Genomic DNA, 15,467 nt, shown 5'->3' on the forward strand with positions numbered 1-15,467 from the left:
ACACTCTAACATTAAGATGTTCCTGGTCATTTGAATGACAATATAACATCAAGTTAAAATTCATTCCATGTATATTCAAAAAATGGTCATTAAGTTATTTCACATTTAATCTTCCAAAGTTGAAAAGGCACCGATTTCATGGAATCACCCAAACATTAGGCAGGAAAAAGCATAAATCAGAAACTTTGAGTTAACTCAGGTTTCCCAATGAACGTGACTTCTGTAAAGGTTGAACTCTTTGGTCAGAACTCCGAGCACTTTGTCCCATTACATGGCTAAGACCATCCCTGTGGTGAAGGGTGCAGGCTCGAGGTTAGATTCCTGCCCGAGTCCGAGCCCAAACCGATATTTTCCGCCACTATCCTGGCCGGGCGGCCCTTGATCAAGCATTTGTGTTTTTTAATCATTACTTTATTAGCATAATTGGGTAGGGAAAAGCCTGCCTCTCCAGCTTCTCCCGTAGCTCTGGGTGGTGTGGCCAGTGCGTCGGCATGCAGACCGTGGTGAAGGACATCATTAATTAGGTGATGAGACCGTGGTGAAGGACAGTATTAATTAGGTGATGAGACCGTGGTGAAGGACAGTATTAATTAGGTGATGAGACCGTGGTGAAGGACAGTATTAATTAGGTGATGAGACGTGGTGAAGGACAGTCATTAATTAGGTGATGAGACCGTGGTGAAGACAGTCATTAATTAGGTGATGAGACCGTGGTGAAGGACAGTATTAATTAGGTGATGAGACGTGGTGAAGGACAGTATTAATTAGGTGATGGAGACCGTGGTGAAGGACAGTATTAATTAGGTGATGAGACCGTGGTGAAGGACAGTATTAATTAGGTGATGAGACCGTGGTGAAGGACAGTATTAATTAGGTGATGAGACCGTGGTGAAGGACAGTATTAATTAGGTGATGGCGACGGTGGTGAAGGTACAGTATTAATAGGTGATGAGACCGTGGTGAAGGACAGTATTAATTAGGTGATGAGACCAGAAGTCTCCTATATAGTTCCAGGTCTTTGATTATGTTGATGTCTTGATCTGTTCCCCTCACTATTCAGCTGAGGGAGCAGCTAGGGTCGAGTTTTGTTTTACGTTTCTTCATTCGGATCCATTTGTGATCCATTCCAGTCTGAATAACTAACAACACAGTTTACATGCTTCGTCCTTGTGCATTATTCATTAAGATAATTCTGAACAGATTTATGTGTTAGGCCTGCAACTGCCAGGTAGCTTTGTCTCTCCTCTCCCCCTCCCCACGTCTGTAATTGCAGGAGTGAAGTCTGGTGTGGCTGAAGTCAGGGTTCCAGCTGCAGCTCATCACCATAATCACGCTCAGCTTAAATACCCGGTCAACCTTGCCACTCATCGTCAGATCATAGTCAAGACGACCATGTAGTCTCGCTGCTGACTCAACACGCTACATTGCTGTGTTTGTGTTTTTTGCTGTCCTGACCTGTTTTCTCTTGTGCTACAGTTTTTGGACCTGACTCCCGCTGCCACTTCACTCCTGCATCCACCTCTGCTCTCTACTACTGGACCTCACTACAGACTGAACACCCACACCTTAACACTCTGATTGCAGTTGTGAGCATGTCAGTGTTATATTCGGACCCACATCTAAAAAATGTTCATGTTTAACTCAGGCTCTGGCTCACTAATACAGGTAACTGTATCGCGGGCCGGGCTGGACACAACGTGCACAGGCTCGGTCGAGTGCGGGCTGGTTTCGGGGTCGACATCTACGCTCTAGTGCAGAGGCAACATCATCTAATGGGGTGCGTCCTTGTCAGTGGCTGGGGACCTGGGATACTGCGCAGACTGAGGATAAGATTAACTGCAGCCAAATAACAGAGAGTGTCTTGACTAAGACTCAGGTTCAGCGCGTCTCATCTCTCCGCACGACACTGCCTGAGTGGCTTCGGGACAAGTCTCTGACTCTCCTTGAGTGGCCCAGCCAAAGCCAGGACCTAACCTGATACATCTGTAGAGAGACCTGAAGATGGTGGGTTCACAGATGCTTCCCATCCAATCTGAAGGAGGTTGAGAGGATCTGCCAGGAAGAATGGCATAAACTGTCCAAATCCAAGGGTGCAAAGCTTGACACTTTACCCAAGAATACTCAATGCTGTAATTACTGTACAAGGGACTCTACAAAGTACTGAATAACAGGTCTGAATACTTCCTTAAATGAGAGATTCAGGTTTTGATATTAAATAAATTAGAATTTTTTTTTAAATGAACCAACACAATAAAGTGCTAAAAATAAACAGTTTCAATACTTTCTGAAGCCAAGTATATTATATTCTTACCCAGGTCACTGGCTAACTCTCTGATTTCTGCCATCTTCTTCAGAACTGAGTCTGTAATTTCGTCTGTCTGCATTAGCGTAAAACACACACACCAGACATGGAACTTTGTCTCTGAGACGGCGCGAGGGTGTAGCCTGATCACTCAGAGAGTGGAGATGCACGTTGAACTGGAAAAGATACAAACACACATTAATATGACATGGTAAACTAACAGTGTTGTCAAAATGCATGAGACACGTGAACACAAATAAACAGGAGACAATGTGTCCATATCAGCTCCAGAAGGGAAACCAAACTGCACTTCTATCTCTATCTTAAGCTAGCTAGTTTCAGACAAAGACTTTAGTTCTAGAGCGCATGTTGTGTAACGTAGTAAATGCTCATGCACCTCAGTGAGCGTCTTCTAATGAGGCTGGTCAGGTGTCAGTGCCATACATTGTGGCAGGTCAGAAGTGTGATGCGCGAATTGTACCACTAAAAGAGCGCAGTATTCCTGAGCTTAGCACTCTACTTCTACTGCTATTCCTATCCCTAAAGAAACCAATTAACACTCTAATAGAAGTAGATCATTTCACTACTGCTGAGTTCTTCACGTGGTGCTCTCTCAGTTTCTTGGCGTATGCCAGCGAATTGCACATCAGCACACACACCCGGCCCTATAACTGCGTGTTTACGGTAAACAGTCATGTTCAAGTGGGATTTACATTCAGCCACGCTTGGTAGAAGCAGATCTGCAGGGTCTGTAAGACTGTCTGATGCATCTGGTCAGGCATGATGACGTGTGCTGACCGTTTACGGTCAGCGTGTTGTCTCACTTCCGCTGTTCCCGTGTTACGACGCTAGTTTGCTGCTCTAGCAAACTTACTCACCTCTGCCTTCTTGCTGTTTATTTAGTGGCTATTGTGGCTGTATTTCATTAACTCTCCAGTAGTAGCAAGCACTTATAGTTCTCTTCGTCTTACCAGCGACCGTCTCGCTGCGTCTCACATTGTTAAACGCTGTGCTACTTTAGCTAGCATTATCATGCTGAGTCTCGCTCTCCTGCTCTCTGCTCTGTGTGTCAGATGGTTTAGCTATCCTCTGCCTCTCCTTATGACAAGATATATGTATACTAGCCAGAGCGGGCGATATAGAATCCCATCTAAAGCTGCTGGCTGAAATAAAATAACCGTAAACACAGTAAGATCATACTTCACGTACTGTAGGTGGTAATGATACCCAATTACGCAAATCGGAGTTCACTAAAATGAATGTTGAGTCACTTTGTGCATATGCAAAGACAATGTTGGACTCAGTAGTTTTCTCTGGACCCCTGCTAAACCTGATCAGCGATGACATGGACAGCCGCATGTCATCCTTCCACCGCTGGTTGTTAGGGTGGTGCCCAGCTAATGATGTGGGCTACGTAGATAACTGGGGGGCATTCTGGGGAAAGCCTGGTCTGATTAGGAGAGACGGCATTCATCCCACTTTGGACGGAGCTGCTCTCATATCAAAAAATCTGACCGAGTCTATTTTCGGTCATAAACCATGACAACCCAAGTTTGATATTAGTAATCAGAGGTGCAGTGCTACGTGCTCCTCTGTGCTTCCGTTGGAGCAGTCACCCACTCACAGTCTAATAACCACGGTGTCTGTCCCCCGACTCAGATCAGTTAAATCAAAGGTAAACAAAAGAGGGGCAATACTTAACAACCTAATTAGAATTAACTGCAATGATAGAACAGGATAGGAAAATTAGATGTGGACTATTAAATATCAGATCTCTGTCTTCTAAAGCAATACTAGTAAACAAATTGATATCAGATAATCAAACTGATCTATTCTGTCTAACTGAAACCTGGCTGGGCCATGAAGAGTATGTCAGTCTAAATGAAGCCACTCCTCCCACTCATATTAATACTCAAATTCCACGAGGCTCAGGCCGAGGAGGGGGAGTTGCAGCCATATTTGACTCAAACCTGTTAATTAATCCTAAACCTAAACTAATTATACTCTTTGAAAGCTCGTTCTTAATCTTCAGCATCCAACATGGAAAGTTGTAGAGTACAGCCTATTATATTTGTTGTTGTCTACCGAGCACCAGGTCCATATTCTGAATTTTTATCTGAATTCTCAGAGTTTTTATCATGTGTAGTCCTAAAATCAGACAAAATACTTATTGTAGGTGATTTTAATATCCATGTGGACGTTGACAGTAATAGCCTTAGTACTGCTTTCAACTCACTACTAGATTCTATTGGTTTCAGTCAGAGTGTGCATGAGGCCACGCACTGTTTTAACCACACCCTCGACCTTGTGCTGGAATATGGCAGATATGAAGATTTAATAGTATTTCCGCAGAATCCTTTATTATCAGACCACTTCTTAATAACTTTNGAAGAGACCTTTCACACGAACACCACGCGGCCTTTTGTGACCGTGCGGCCGGCATTGCAAATGGGTAAGAAAACGCAGGGGAGCTGACGTGGGGTATCCGCAAAGCGGGCGCTTATGGTTGGTGTATCGGGGTTGTGGAGTACGCACGTCCCTTGCTACCAGAAAACTCGCGGGTTCTCTGCTACAAGCTGCCGCTGGCGGGCGCAGGTGGTGGATGCGGACACAGAAAATCGCCGTGGGGCGCGAGGACCCGGTACAGCCAGGGCACAAATCGTCGCCTCGCGGGGGGCGAAACCTTCAAAAAGGTTAGGTGCATAGAAGAAGGGGGTCAGGACCACGGAGAACTCTTCACTGTTTCCACTCCGATCTAAAACCAACAGGAAGAAATTTCATCGGGTAAGATCAAAATTGATTAAATGCAGCTGGATTGTGAATTCAAGATTTTGAACAAACATTCTGAACAAGCAACAACTGCTAAACAAATTAAGTAATGAAGATTTGCAAAATCATTATTGAAGAGGATAAATGAAACAAATACTGACATTTGGAAATTGAGTAATTTGGTACCTTTTAGTTTCTTTTGATTTTGTTTTTGGGGTTCTAGTTAAAAGAAAAAAAAACAGCAAAAGCCTTTGAGAAAACTAAAGGTAGTTGAAAGCCTTAGAAAAATAAATAAAAAATAGTCTACAATACTCCGACAGAGTTCTTGACTATTAGAGACAGACTGCAGAGGAAATAAAATAGTTTAAAAACAAGTTATTGATTGTAAGGAAAAATAGTATACTAAAGCTTCTGTCACTATGGGAAACGAAGATTCCAAGCCGTGCGAGACATCTGGACCCATTGTGGGTGAGATGGTAAAAAAATATGGACCGGACTGCACAAAATATCTGGAATACTGGTCAAAGAAATTAGATTTTCCGCCAGCGGGCACGTTTAGTACCCATAAATTAAGAATGTTAAAACTTGATTTAGAAGAAGAGAAAAGGCAAAAAGGCAAGAAAACGGTTAAAACAGAGGTTTTAAAAAACAAATCGAAGAAAACAAAGAATGTTTTAATATGTGGATAAGAGAAGCTGATAGCAGAGAGAGAAAATAACTGAAGAACAATTAACTCTGTGGGACATTCATGACACTGATGAAAACATAGAAAAGAGGGAAAATACTGATGCAAATCTCCTCTTTGAGTTCTAGTGCCGTGGAATTCCACCTCGACAGCCTTCGCCACAACCATACCACCCGCCGCCGAGAGAGGAAAGGATGCAAGGATGCTGGACAATCGTCTGCCTCAGCACCTCCACAACAAGGAGGACGAAGAGGGGGATTACACATGCCCCGTGTTCTAAGTACCATGACAGGAGAAGAGATAGGGGCTGGATACAGACCCTGGACAGACACTGACATAAGAACTGCCACCAGCCATTTGCCCACCTACAAAGACTCAGGTGCTCGCCTCACTGAGCTTCTCATTGAGGTTGTTAATGAACAGACAGCTGAAAAAGCTGAGAGGAAAAGACAAAGGAAAAATGAAGAGGCCCAGCTGAGACTGCTGAAAACCATGACAGAGATGGCTGGGAGAAGCAGAGGCACAGGTGGTTTCAGAGGTCGTGGGGGAAGAGGAATCAGAAGAAGAGGAAGAGGAAGAGGACAATATCATAAGAACACTCCGGCAGCGAATAAAGACACGTTTCAACTGCAGAGAGAAGGGACATTGGTCGTATAACTGTCATCATCCCAGGAGGGATTCGTCTGGAAGGGAACACAACGACCCCCAATGGTATGAGGTCTGAGAGGTGGCGGGGGATGGGATGGTGGAAGTGCTGAGAGGATGGAAACCACGTTCACAACGACTGAGGACGGTAACACAGACACACACGTACATACACATGAAGACAAACGAAGATATGCTTTCTTGCACGCTACAAACACTCCCCTACACGATAGACAGATATTATTAGACGCAATACAGCACATTGAACAGAAAAAGATATGCCAACTTATTCAATGTATTTTATCTGATGTGTATACAAATTACCATGGTGGTAATTATACAAGGGAAGGACATTTAATTATTAGTTGATTCAGGAGCAACAATTTGGGTTTTGCTAAAAATCTTTGTTTTTTAAATCAGAAGCTCTCTGGTAAACTAGTTTTTTTTTCCCCTTATAGAAATGATTTGTGGAATGGTTATCTCAGAAAAGTTCACCATTCTTATGATTTGTGTATATTCAGATCCTTAGGATCCTGAATTAGACGAGAAAGGAAAATGCTAATTCTCTTTTTCCTTTCACCTGTGTGTCCTGTAAAGTTATTGGACAGAGATTTGATGTGGATATTTGAATTGGAGTTGTTCCTACCCTTAAGGTTGTGCCTCTTGATAAAAATCACTCTGGCTGATATATTTTTGTTACAGTCTAAAAGTACGCATTTTGTTTACAAATGAATGGGACATGTACCATGTCAGTCTGTTAATCTCCTGACTACGGTGAACAAATTGTGACACCTGTAGCTGAGCTTAAGGAGTCACAAATATTACATTGCATTTCTTTTGTCACCCTTGACTCTGACGAAGATTATGTTGAAACGTTTTTGAACATTCAAAGGATGAGCTTGAGTTTTCTTCTGTCTAACTGGCATATACACACATGTGCAGTGGCTGTTACCTTGACTGATAAACTAAATAAGTTTTTCAGAATTTCTAACTCAAAAGCTCACATTCATGTTTCTTTGTCTCCAACAGAAGAGGAGACAGACTCAGGACACCTTGTGACTACTTGTAACATTGACTGACTGGACTGACACTGCTGATAAATAGTGTTTTCTTTTTCTCCATCGACGAGGAGATTACAGAAAACCCGTACAACAGTGTATGCTTGTAGTCACAGTGTTTACATATTGAGTGAACCTATGCGTACAAAATACACATATTTGCACGGTAAAAAAAAACAAAAAGACATTTTATCTACTGATGTTTCACCACTTTTTGTCTCAGGTACAGCGTCATCTCTGGACAAACACACAAATGTGATGTGGATTGATAAAAATTGTCAACCTGTAGTCATTAAGCTGCGTTCGGACTACAGGCCCCAGAAACATCAGTGCACGCTAAAACAGGAAGCAATCGACAGAATCCGACCGGGTAACTCCTTATTGACGGATGGAGTTATTGTTCCATGTTTAGATTCTCCTGTAATGTACGTACACTTATTTTCTCAGTAAAGATAAATAAGGAGAATCATCTTATTATAAATGTTGAAGTTATGTTTTTGTTCAGGACCTCCAAGCAGTAAATGCAGCGGTCTATGCTCGAGCACCCAAAGTTTCCCAAACCAAAAACAACCTTCAGCTGGGGATTCCAGGGGATGTTAAATGTTTTATTTCTCTGTTGTTCTGTCTAACGTTTTTCTTTTTCAGTGTTCAGTGGAAAAGACAGTAAAATATGGTTTTATAGTTCTGGTTGATGGTAAGCTGTACACCTTGACACACCTCTGTCAGGGGTACATTGAGTCTTTAATTAATGATGCCATAGAGCAGTTAAAGAATAACAGTGTGTTTACATGTACCCTGGAGAAATCCTTCTTTCTTTGAGAGAGGACAGCTGGAGGAGGAGCTTCACTCACACACACACACACACACACACACACACACACACACACACACACACACACACACACACACACACACACACACACACACACACACAAGCTAAAACAAAATATGAGTTGTACAAGTGGAACTTTGGTTTATAGAAATGATTTTGAAGACAAGTTTTTGTCATAAATTATAGAATGTGATATGTTTTCCATAACAGGCAACAAATTGGATGAAGAGATGTCAAATTAGAAGTATTTAGTTTTGCTCTATAGGCCTAAAAACTTTGATTCATAAAGATTCTTAGAACTACCAGATAGTAAATAGTTTTACTTTGGGTTGCAAACTAAAGATAAAAATGAAATGAACAATAACTTAGTTTAATTTGTCTTAGTTTAAAGGTTATATTAAATAGATACAGGTTGAGATGAGATTTCATCCTGAAAACAGTTCATTTAATATCGTACTCTAAATGAGTTTTTGAGTTGCTATATCACAAACTTCTCTAAATTAAATTAGTTGATGTTGACGTTGAAAACACTTTTTTTTCTCTAAAAAAAAAAAAATACTTTTTGAACTTCTGTGGCTGATAAACAGGGTTTTTGCTGTGTAACACAGGACAGTGTTAATGGCTAAACCATTAAACAGATTATTTATATATGCTGCTTATTGAGTCATGAGTTTGTCATGACTCAAATAGGAGGGATATAGTAGCAATAATAAATAAAGTGTTATAGTAGCAATAATAAATAAAGTGATATAGTAGTAATAATAAATAAAGTGATATAGTAGTAATAATAAATAAAGTGATATAGTAGTAATAATAAATAAAGTGATATAGTAGCAATAATAAATAAAGTGATATAGTAGCAATAATAAATAAAGTGATATAGTAGCAATAATAAATAAAGTGATATAGTAGTAATAATAAATAAAGTGATATAGTAGCAATAATAAATAAAGTGATATAGTAGCAATAATAAATAAAGTGATATAGTAGTAATAATAAATAAAGTGATATAGTAGTAATAATAAATAAAGTGATATAGTAGCAATAATAAATAAAGTGTTATAGTAGTAATAATAAATAAAGTGATATAGTAGTAATAATAAATAAAGTGATATAGTAGTAATAATAAATAAAGTGATATAGTAGTAATAATAAATAAAGTGATATAGTAGTAATAATAAATAAAGTGATATAGTAGCAATAATAAATAAAGTGTTATAGTAGTAATAATAAATAAAGTGATATAGTAGTAATAATAAATAAAGTGATATAGTAGTAATAATAAATAAAGTGATATAGTAGCAATAATAAATAAAGTGATATAGTAGCAATAATAAATAAAGTGATATAGTAGTAATAATAAATAAAGTGATATAGTAGCAATAATAAATAAAGTGATATAGTAGCAATAATAAATAAAGTGATATAGTAGCAATAATAAATAAAGTGATATAGTAGTAATAATAAATAAAGTGATATAGTAGCAATAATAAATAAAGTGATATAGTAGCAATAATAAATAAAGTGATATAGTAGTAATAATAAATAAAGTGATATAGTAGTAATAATAAATAAAGTGATATAGTAGTAATAATAAATAAAGTGTTATAGTAGCAATAATAAATAAAGTGATATAGTAGCAATAATAAATAAAGTGATATAGTAGCAATAATAAATAAAGTGTTATAGTAGCAATAATAAATAAAGTGATATAGTAGTAATAATAAATAAAGTGATATAGTAGTAATAATAAATAAAGTGATATAGTAGTAATAATAAATAAAGTGATATAGTAGTAATAATAAATAAAGTGATATAGTAGCAATAATAAATAAAGTGATATAGTAGCAATAATAAATAAAGTGATATAGTAGCAATAATAAATAAAGTGATATAGTAGTAATAATAAATAAAGTGATATAGTAGTAATAATAAATAAAGTGATATAGTAGTAATAATAAATAAAGTGATATAGTAGCAATAATAAATAAAGTGATATAGTAGCAATAATAAATAAAGTGATATAGTAGTAATAATAAATAAAGTGATATAGTAGTAATAATAAATAAAGTGATATAGTAGTAATAATAAATAAAGTGATATAGTAGTAATAATAAATAAAGTGATATAGTAGTAATAATAAATAAAGTGATATAGTAGTAATAATAAATAAAGTGATATAGTAGCAATAATAAATAAAGTGATATAGTAGCAATAATAAATAAAGTGATATAGTAGTAATAATAAATAAAGTGATATAGTAGTAATAATAAATAAAGTGTTATAGTAGCAATAATAAATAAAGTGATATAGTAGCAATAATAAATAAAGTGTTATAGTAGCAATAATAAATAAAGTGATATAGTAGCAATAATAAATAAAGTGTTCACATCATTTTTTGATTTTAAAACTACTCTAAAGAAAATTTAGTTCTGTTTTGATTGACTTGCACTATTTGCTAAAACACAACCTTTAAAGTAATTTAAGGAGTAAAAGAGAACAGTTTCCAAAAAACAGTTTTCCTTTTCAGCATATTAGTATTGTTGGAGTTTATAGAGTTAAACCAGAATGAGGGAAAGAAATGCTGTTTTATAATTATTGATAATGACTAACTACTATGAGTAGAAGTTTTTCCAAGTGATAATATTGATAAAAGAACAAATAATGCTTTTTGGAGTTCTGTTTTGTGCCACCCAGAGCCTCGTATGTGTCAGTCGGGTCCATCTCACAAAAAGTTGATAAAAATAACTTTGGTTTTAGGTAAAGCCTGACATCAACATCAGTAAACTATTTCTGGGTAAATAAAGGCATAAAATGTTCCATTCAAAGACTTCCTAGAGACCTGGTTTGAAAAGGGAAATACCTTAATTTGTATTTTTCTAGTTTTTTGCAGTTGCTGCATCTTTCCTGGTGAACTGTGAAAGTTGGTGGGGTTTAGTGCTGAGATGGTTTGAAACCATGATGATTAAAACCATGTATCAACAACTTTAACACAGAGATTATGATTAAGACTAACATCTAGATGAACATGTTTAATGTTGATGTGAATACTTAAATGATGTACATTATGAGTAACGTACTGAGACAATGGTATACACATATTCATTTAATATTTACTCTCATATATATATTGAAGTTAAGAAAAACATTTAATCATTTAAATGTTGTATTTTTGATGATGCAAAATAATACAGGAGTATTGCCTGTCTCAAAACGATGCTGAAAAACTAGTCCATGCATTCATTACTTCCAGGCTGGACTACTGTAATTCCTTATTATCAGGATGCTCAAATAAGTCCCTTAACCCTTGTGTTGACTTCGGGTCAAGAAGAAGAAGAAACATTTTACAATTTAAAAACATTGAAAAAAGCAAAAACAAACTCTGAAAAGAAGGCGTCAAAAATGTCGAGAAAAAAAAGTTTTTTTCAAGGTTGATGGGAAGACAACACAAGGGTCAAGACCCTCCAGCTGATCCAGAATGCTGCAGCACGTGTTCTGACAAGAACTAAGAAAAGAGATCATATTTCTCCTGTATTAGCTTCTCTCCATTGGCTTCCTGTGAAATCCAGGATTGAATTTCAAATCCTTCTTCTGACCTACAAAGCTCTAAATGGTCAAGCTCCTTCATATCTTGTTATGCTGTTATAGTTCTAGACTGCCGGGGGACTTCCTCTGACACACTGAGCTCCTCTCTCCTCTCTCTTTCCATCTGTGTGCTTCCATGTTCCAGAAATGCTTGTTACTAACCTAGCTCTGGGGAACCTATTCCCCGGAGTCCTTATGTTTTCTCTTCCCCCAGCATGTTTCCTTGGATTAGGGTGGCCCCTAAATAATGGTTGCAGCCTGTCGCCGTGGTCCTGCTGCGCGCCCTGCTGTGTCCTGTTACACCCTGCAGTGCTCTGCTACATCCTGCTATACCCTGCTACGTCCTGTGAGACCCTGCAGTGCTCTGCTACATCCTGCTATACCCTGCTACGTCCTGTGAGACCCTGCAGTGCCCTGCTATACCATGAACTACTACAACTACTATTTCTAGTCACTGTTCCATTATCTTTATTGTGACTATTATTGCCACTGTTCATCACACCCCCAACCAGCAGCGTCAAAGACACCGCCTACCAAGAGCCTGGGTCTTCTTCCTGAGAGGGAGTTTTTCCTCGCCACTGTCACACTGAAGTCTTGCTCTTGGGGGAATTACTGGAATTGTTGGTCTTTGTAAATTATAGAGTGTGGTCTAGACCTACTCTATCTGTAAAGTGTCTTGAGATAACTCTTGTTATGATTTGATACTATAAATAAAATTGAATTGAATTGAATCTGGAGTTTACTTTTCTTATTTTTCTCTAACAGGAAGTAAGGAGAATGTTGCTGCATGAGGTCCAACGAAGGTCCTAGCTAGTGGACATAATGAATCAGAACTTTTGTTGTCAGTGAATATTTTACGTTTACGTTAATATTTAAGTTCAAAATCAACATTCTGTGACCTGTCTGCAGCACTGGGAGATATGTCTGGCAATGTGAGACTGAAAGTTTAATAATGTCCCAGTTGTACCTTGTATCCCTCCTTCACATGTCCTTTCAGGGCCAGTATGATGTCTTCAGCACAAACTCCACCCCCTTTCTCCAGACCCATGACGTCATTGAAGATGAAAGGATAATATGTCTTTGACTGTCCTCTTCCTTCCTTTATGATTCTATGAGTTTCATACTGTAACACAAAAATATTAAATGACTGTTAATCACAATGATGCCATCTACAGACTTTGGGTCCTGCAGTGTTTATTTTGTAAAACATCCCTGGATGCAACAATATTAATCATGTTTTTATGTTTATCTCAAATTCCAGATCAGTTTGGGTAATAAATTAAGGTCTGGTGTCTTGCTCAGGGACACTTTGACATGTGGTCGATTCCCGGTGGGGGAAAACTAAACAAAAATGTGTCTATCTTACGAAATTATGACAATCAGAATCAGAAATACTTTAATAATCCCAGGGGGAAATTATTATTGTTACAAACTCCAGATATACAAACAACATATATTATCTAGACAATTTAAAAACATATATATTAAAAACAAATTTGCAGTAATAATATATAAAAGATCAAATGTACAGGTCAGTGTTATGCCTACGTAAAACTTTAGCCACAAAAACATCACTGTGATGGTCCTGACAGCATTCCTAACAGTTAAAGGAGAACTCCGGCCAATTTTTATGTTAATCTTGATCGCTATAAATATGCTAGTACAGTCGATAGAAAGAAAAACTAGCCGAATCGGTGCTAGCATCACGGATCTGCTGCAGCTACGTGTAGAGCTCCAACTCTGCTACGGGCAGGATGTCTGACTTCAAAACGCATCATCAAGGGCCCTGTTCATGTTGCGCAGACATTTTAATTGTATTTTGTGTCTGTTAAGAGGCACAAAGTCACTCTTTAGATCATGCCCCCACAACTGCCGTTTTAGCTAAGTCTTGTTCATGTAGCTGCAGCAGCTCCATGTTGCTAGCACCCCGACATACTAATTACAGTGCTTTACTTTCCATATCTTTTCTGTATGAATGGGTCATAAGAACAGCCTGCTCTGTGACTGGATACTGGACTTTCTGACCAACTGGCTCCAGGTGGTGAGAGGGGACACATGTATATACCTAGGGGTAAATATTCACAAGGAACAGACCATAGGCCAGCCACACTGCAAAAGGCCCAACAGAGTCTGTACAGCCTCATGGGCCAAGAGAAAGTTGGCCTGAGGCCCCAAATCTTTTACTTTTAGTCTGCATATATGGGTGTACTTCCTTTTCCTGCTAACATTTACATGTTTTACATTTCCTTGTGTGGGTTCAATAAAGTTGATATTATCTGACTTTCTTTCCAGTGCAAAGTCTACAGATTATTCAAAGGAGCAAATTACGTAACTCAAAGTAACAAATGACTGCTGCTGGTTTGGAGGTTTAATATGAAAATGTACATTGAAATCTAAAGTTTTCTTACTCTTGTGGTGAAACTCTTGTCAGAGGTAGTTGCACTGGTCAAAGCAGGAGTAGTCATTCTGCCTCGTAGGACGCTGCTGACAGAGTTGATGAAGCTGGACTTTCCAGCTCCGACGGGTCCGTACAGAAGGATTCGGAGATGTCTGATGTCATCGTTTCCAGGGTTATAATCCTTCACATACTGGAGATCCTCCACTTTGTCTCTGTTAAAAGACATTACATTTTAATGTTAGATTATTATGTATTTTACATCTATCAACATAACTATTATTGATCTCAACCTGCAAAATCCAAAACTCAAAATAAAAGCATTGCTATACTGGTTAAGGAATGACAACACTGCCCCCATGTGTACAATGATGTCGGGGGTTTCACCAAGAGTGTATGGCTGCAGCCTGGAGACCTCCTGTCTCATGCCTGGGCGTGTCTGGGGAAATTCAGATGTTCAGAATAAGAAATCACAAATTATTTTCTAAATGAAGTCACGGTTAAGTTAGTGAGCATGATGCAATTAAATGAATGCCGTTTAAACTTTCAAATTAACGACAGCCATACATAGCCTCAGCGTGCCTCTCCCACCACGCACATTACGTCATAATAATTATAATGCCGATATTTCAGTATAGATATATTAGGCACTTTTTAGGCATGTATATCACAAAACAGGCAGGACAAGAGATATATTTAATTGCTCAAGAAAGTAACGATGGTGCCCCCACCCCCCCAAACACACACACTGAACTTCCCAAGCTCCCCGTGGGTGCCTTCCCTATCTCAGTGGTCTGTTGGATTGCGCCTGATGAAGTTTGAGAGTAGGCTTAGTCAACTTTTTTGGAAATGGCCTCGAAAAGACAGCAGGAGTCAGGAGCAGAGAAAAGAAAGAAACTGCGAGATGATGCCCGTGCATCACTTGCAGGTATAAGACCATGTTTAATCATTCGTAAATACGGGAAATGTGCTGCTAATGTAGCTAATGGTTAGCCTGCATACACCTCGAACTAGCTAACGTTATTGCTAATGTTAGCAAACACAAATATGTTATAACTTAGGTGCAAGCTAAATTGAGATTTTACTGTTAAACATTATCTATGCATTTTACAAGTACCTGACGGCAGCTAGCTGTTACTTTACTTTAGATATTGAGCAGTAGTTTATGGTTTATTATGACGTGACGGTGGTCAATA

At 38.3% G+C, this 15,467-nt stretch overlaps 1 protein-coding gene across 1 annotated transcript in view; it reads right to left on the reverse strand.

Annotated features, from left to right (window-relative positions):
• The window catches only part of LOC118494561 (interferon-induced protein 44-like), an 83,168-nt gene that overhangs the window by 54,918 nt on the left and 12,783 nt on the right, over nt 1–15,467 (reverse strand). The window contains exons 4-5 of the mRNA XM_035998878.1: nt 14,285–14,464; nt 12,844–12,999 (exon numbers count right to left, since the gene is read on the reverse strand). Coding sequence (XP_035854771.1) covers nt 12,844–12,999; nt 14,285–14,464 — 336 coding nt within the window. The remainder of the gene's footprint in view (nt 1–12,843; nt 13,000–14,284; nt 14,465–15,467) is intronic.

The sequence above is a fragment of the Sander lucioperca genome, unplaced genomic scaffold, assembly GCF_008315115.2.
Source record: "Sander lucioperca isolate FBNREF2018 unplaced genomic scaffold, SLUC_FBN_1.2 Unpl_4, whole genome shotgun sequence".
Classification (NCBI taxonomy): domain Eukaryota; kingdom Metazoa; phylum Chordata; class Actinopteri; order Perciformes; family Percidae; genus Sander; species Sander lucioperca.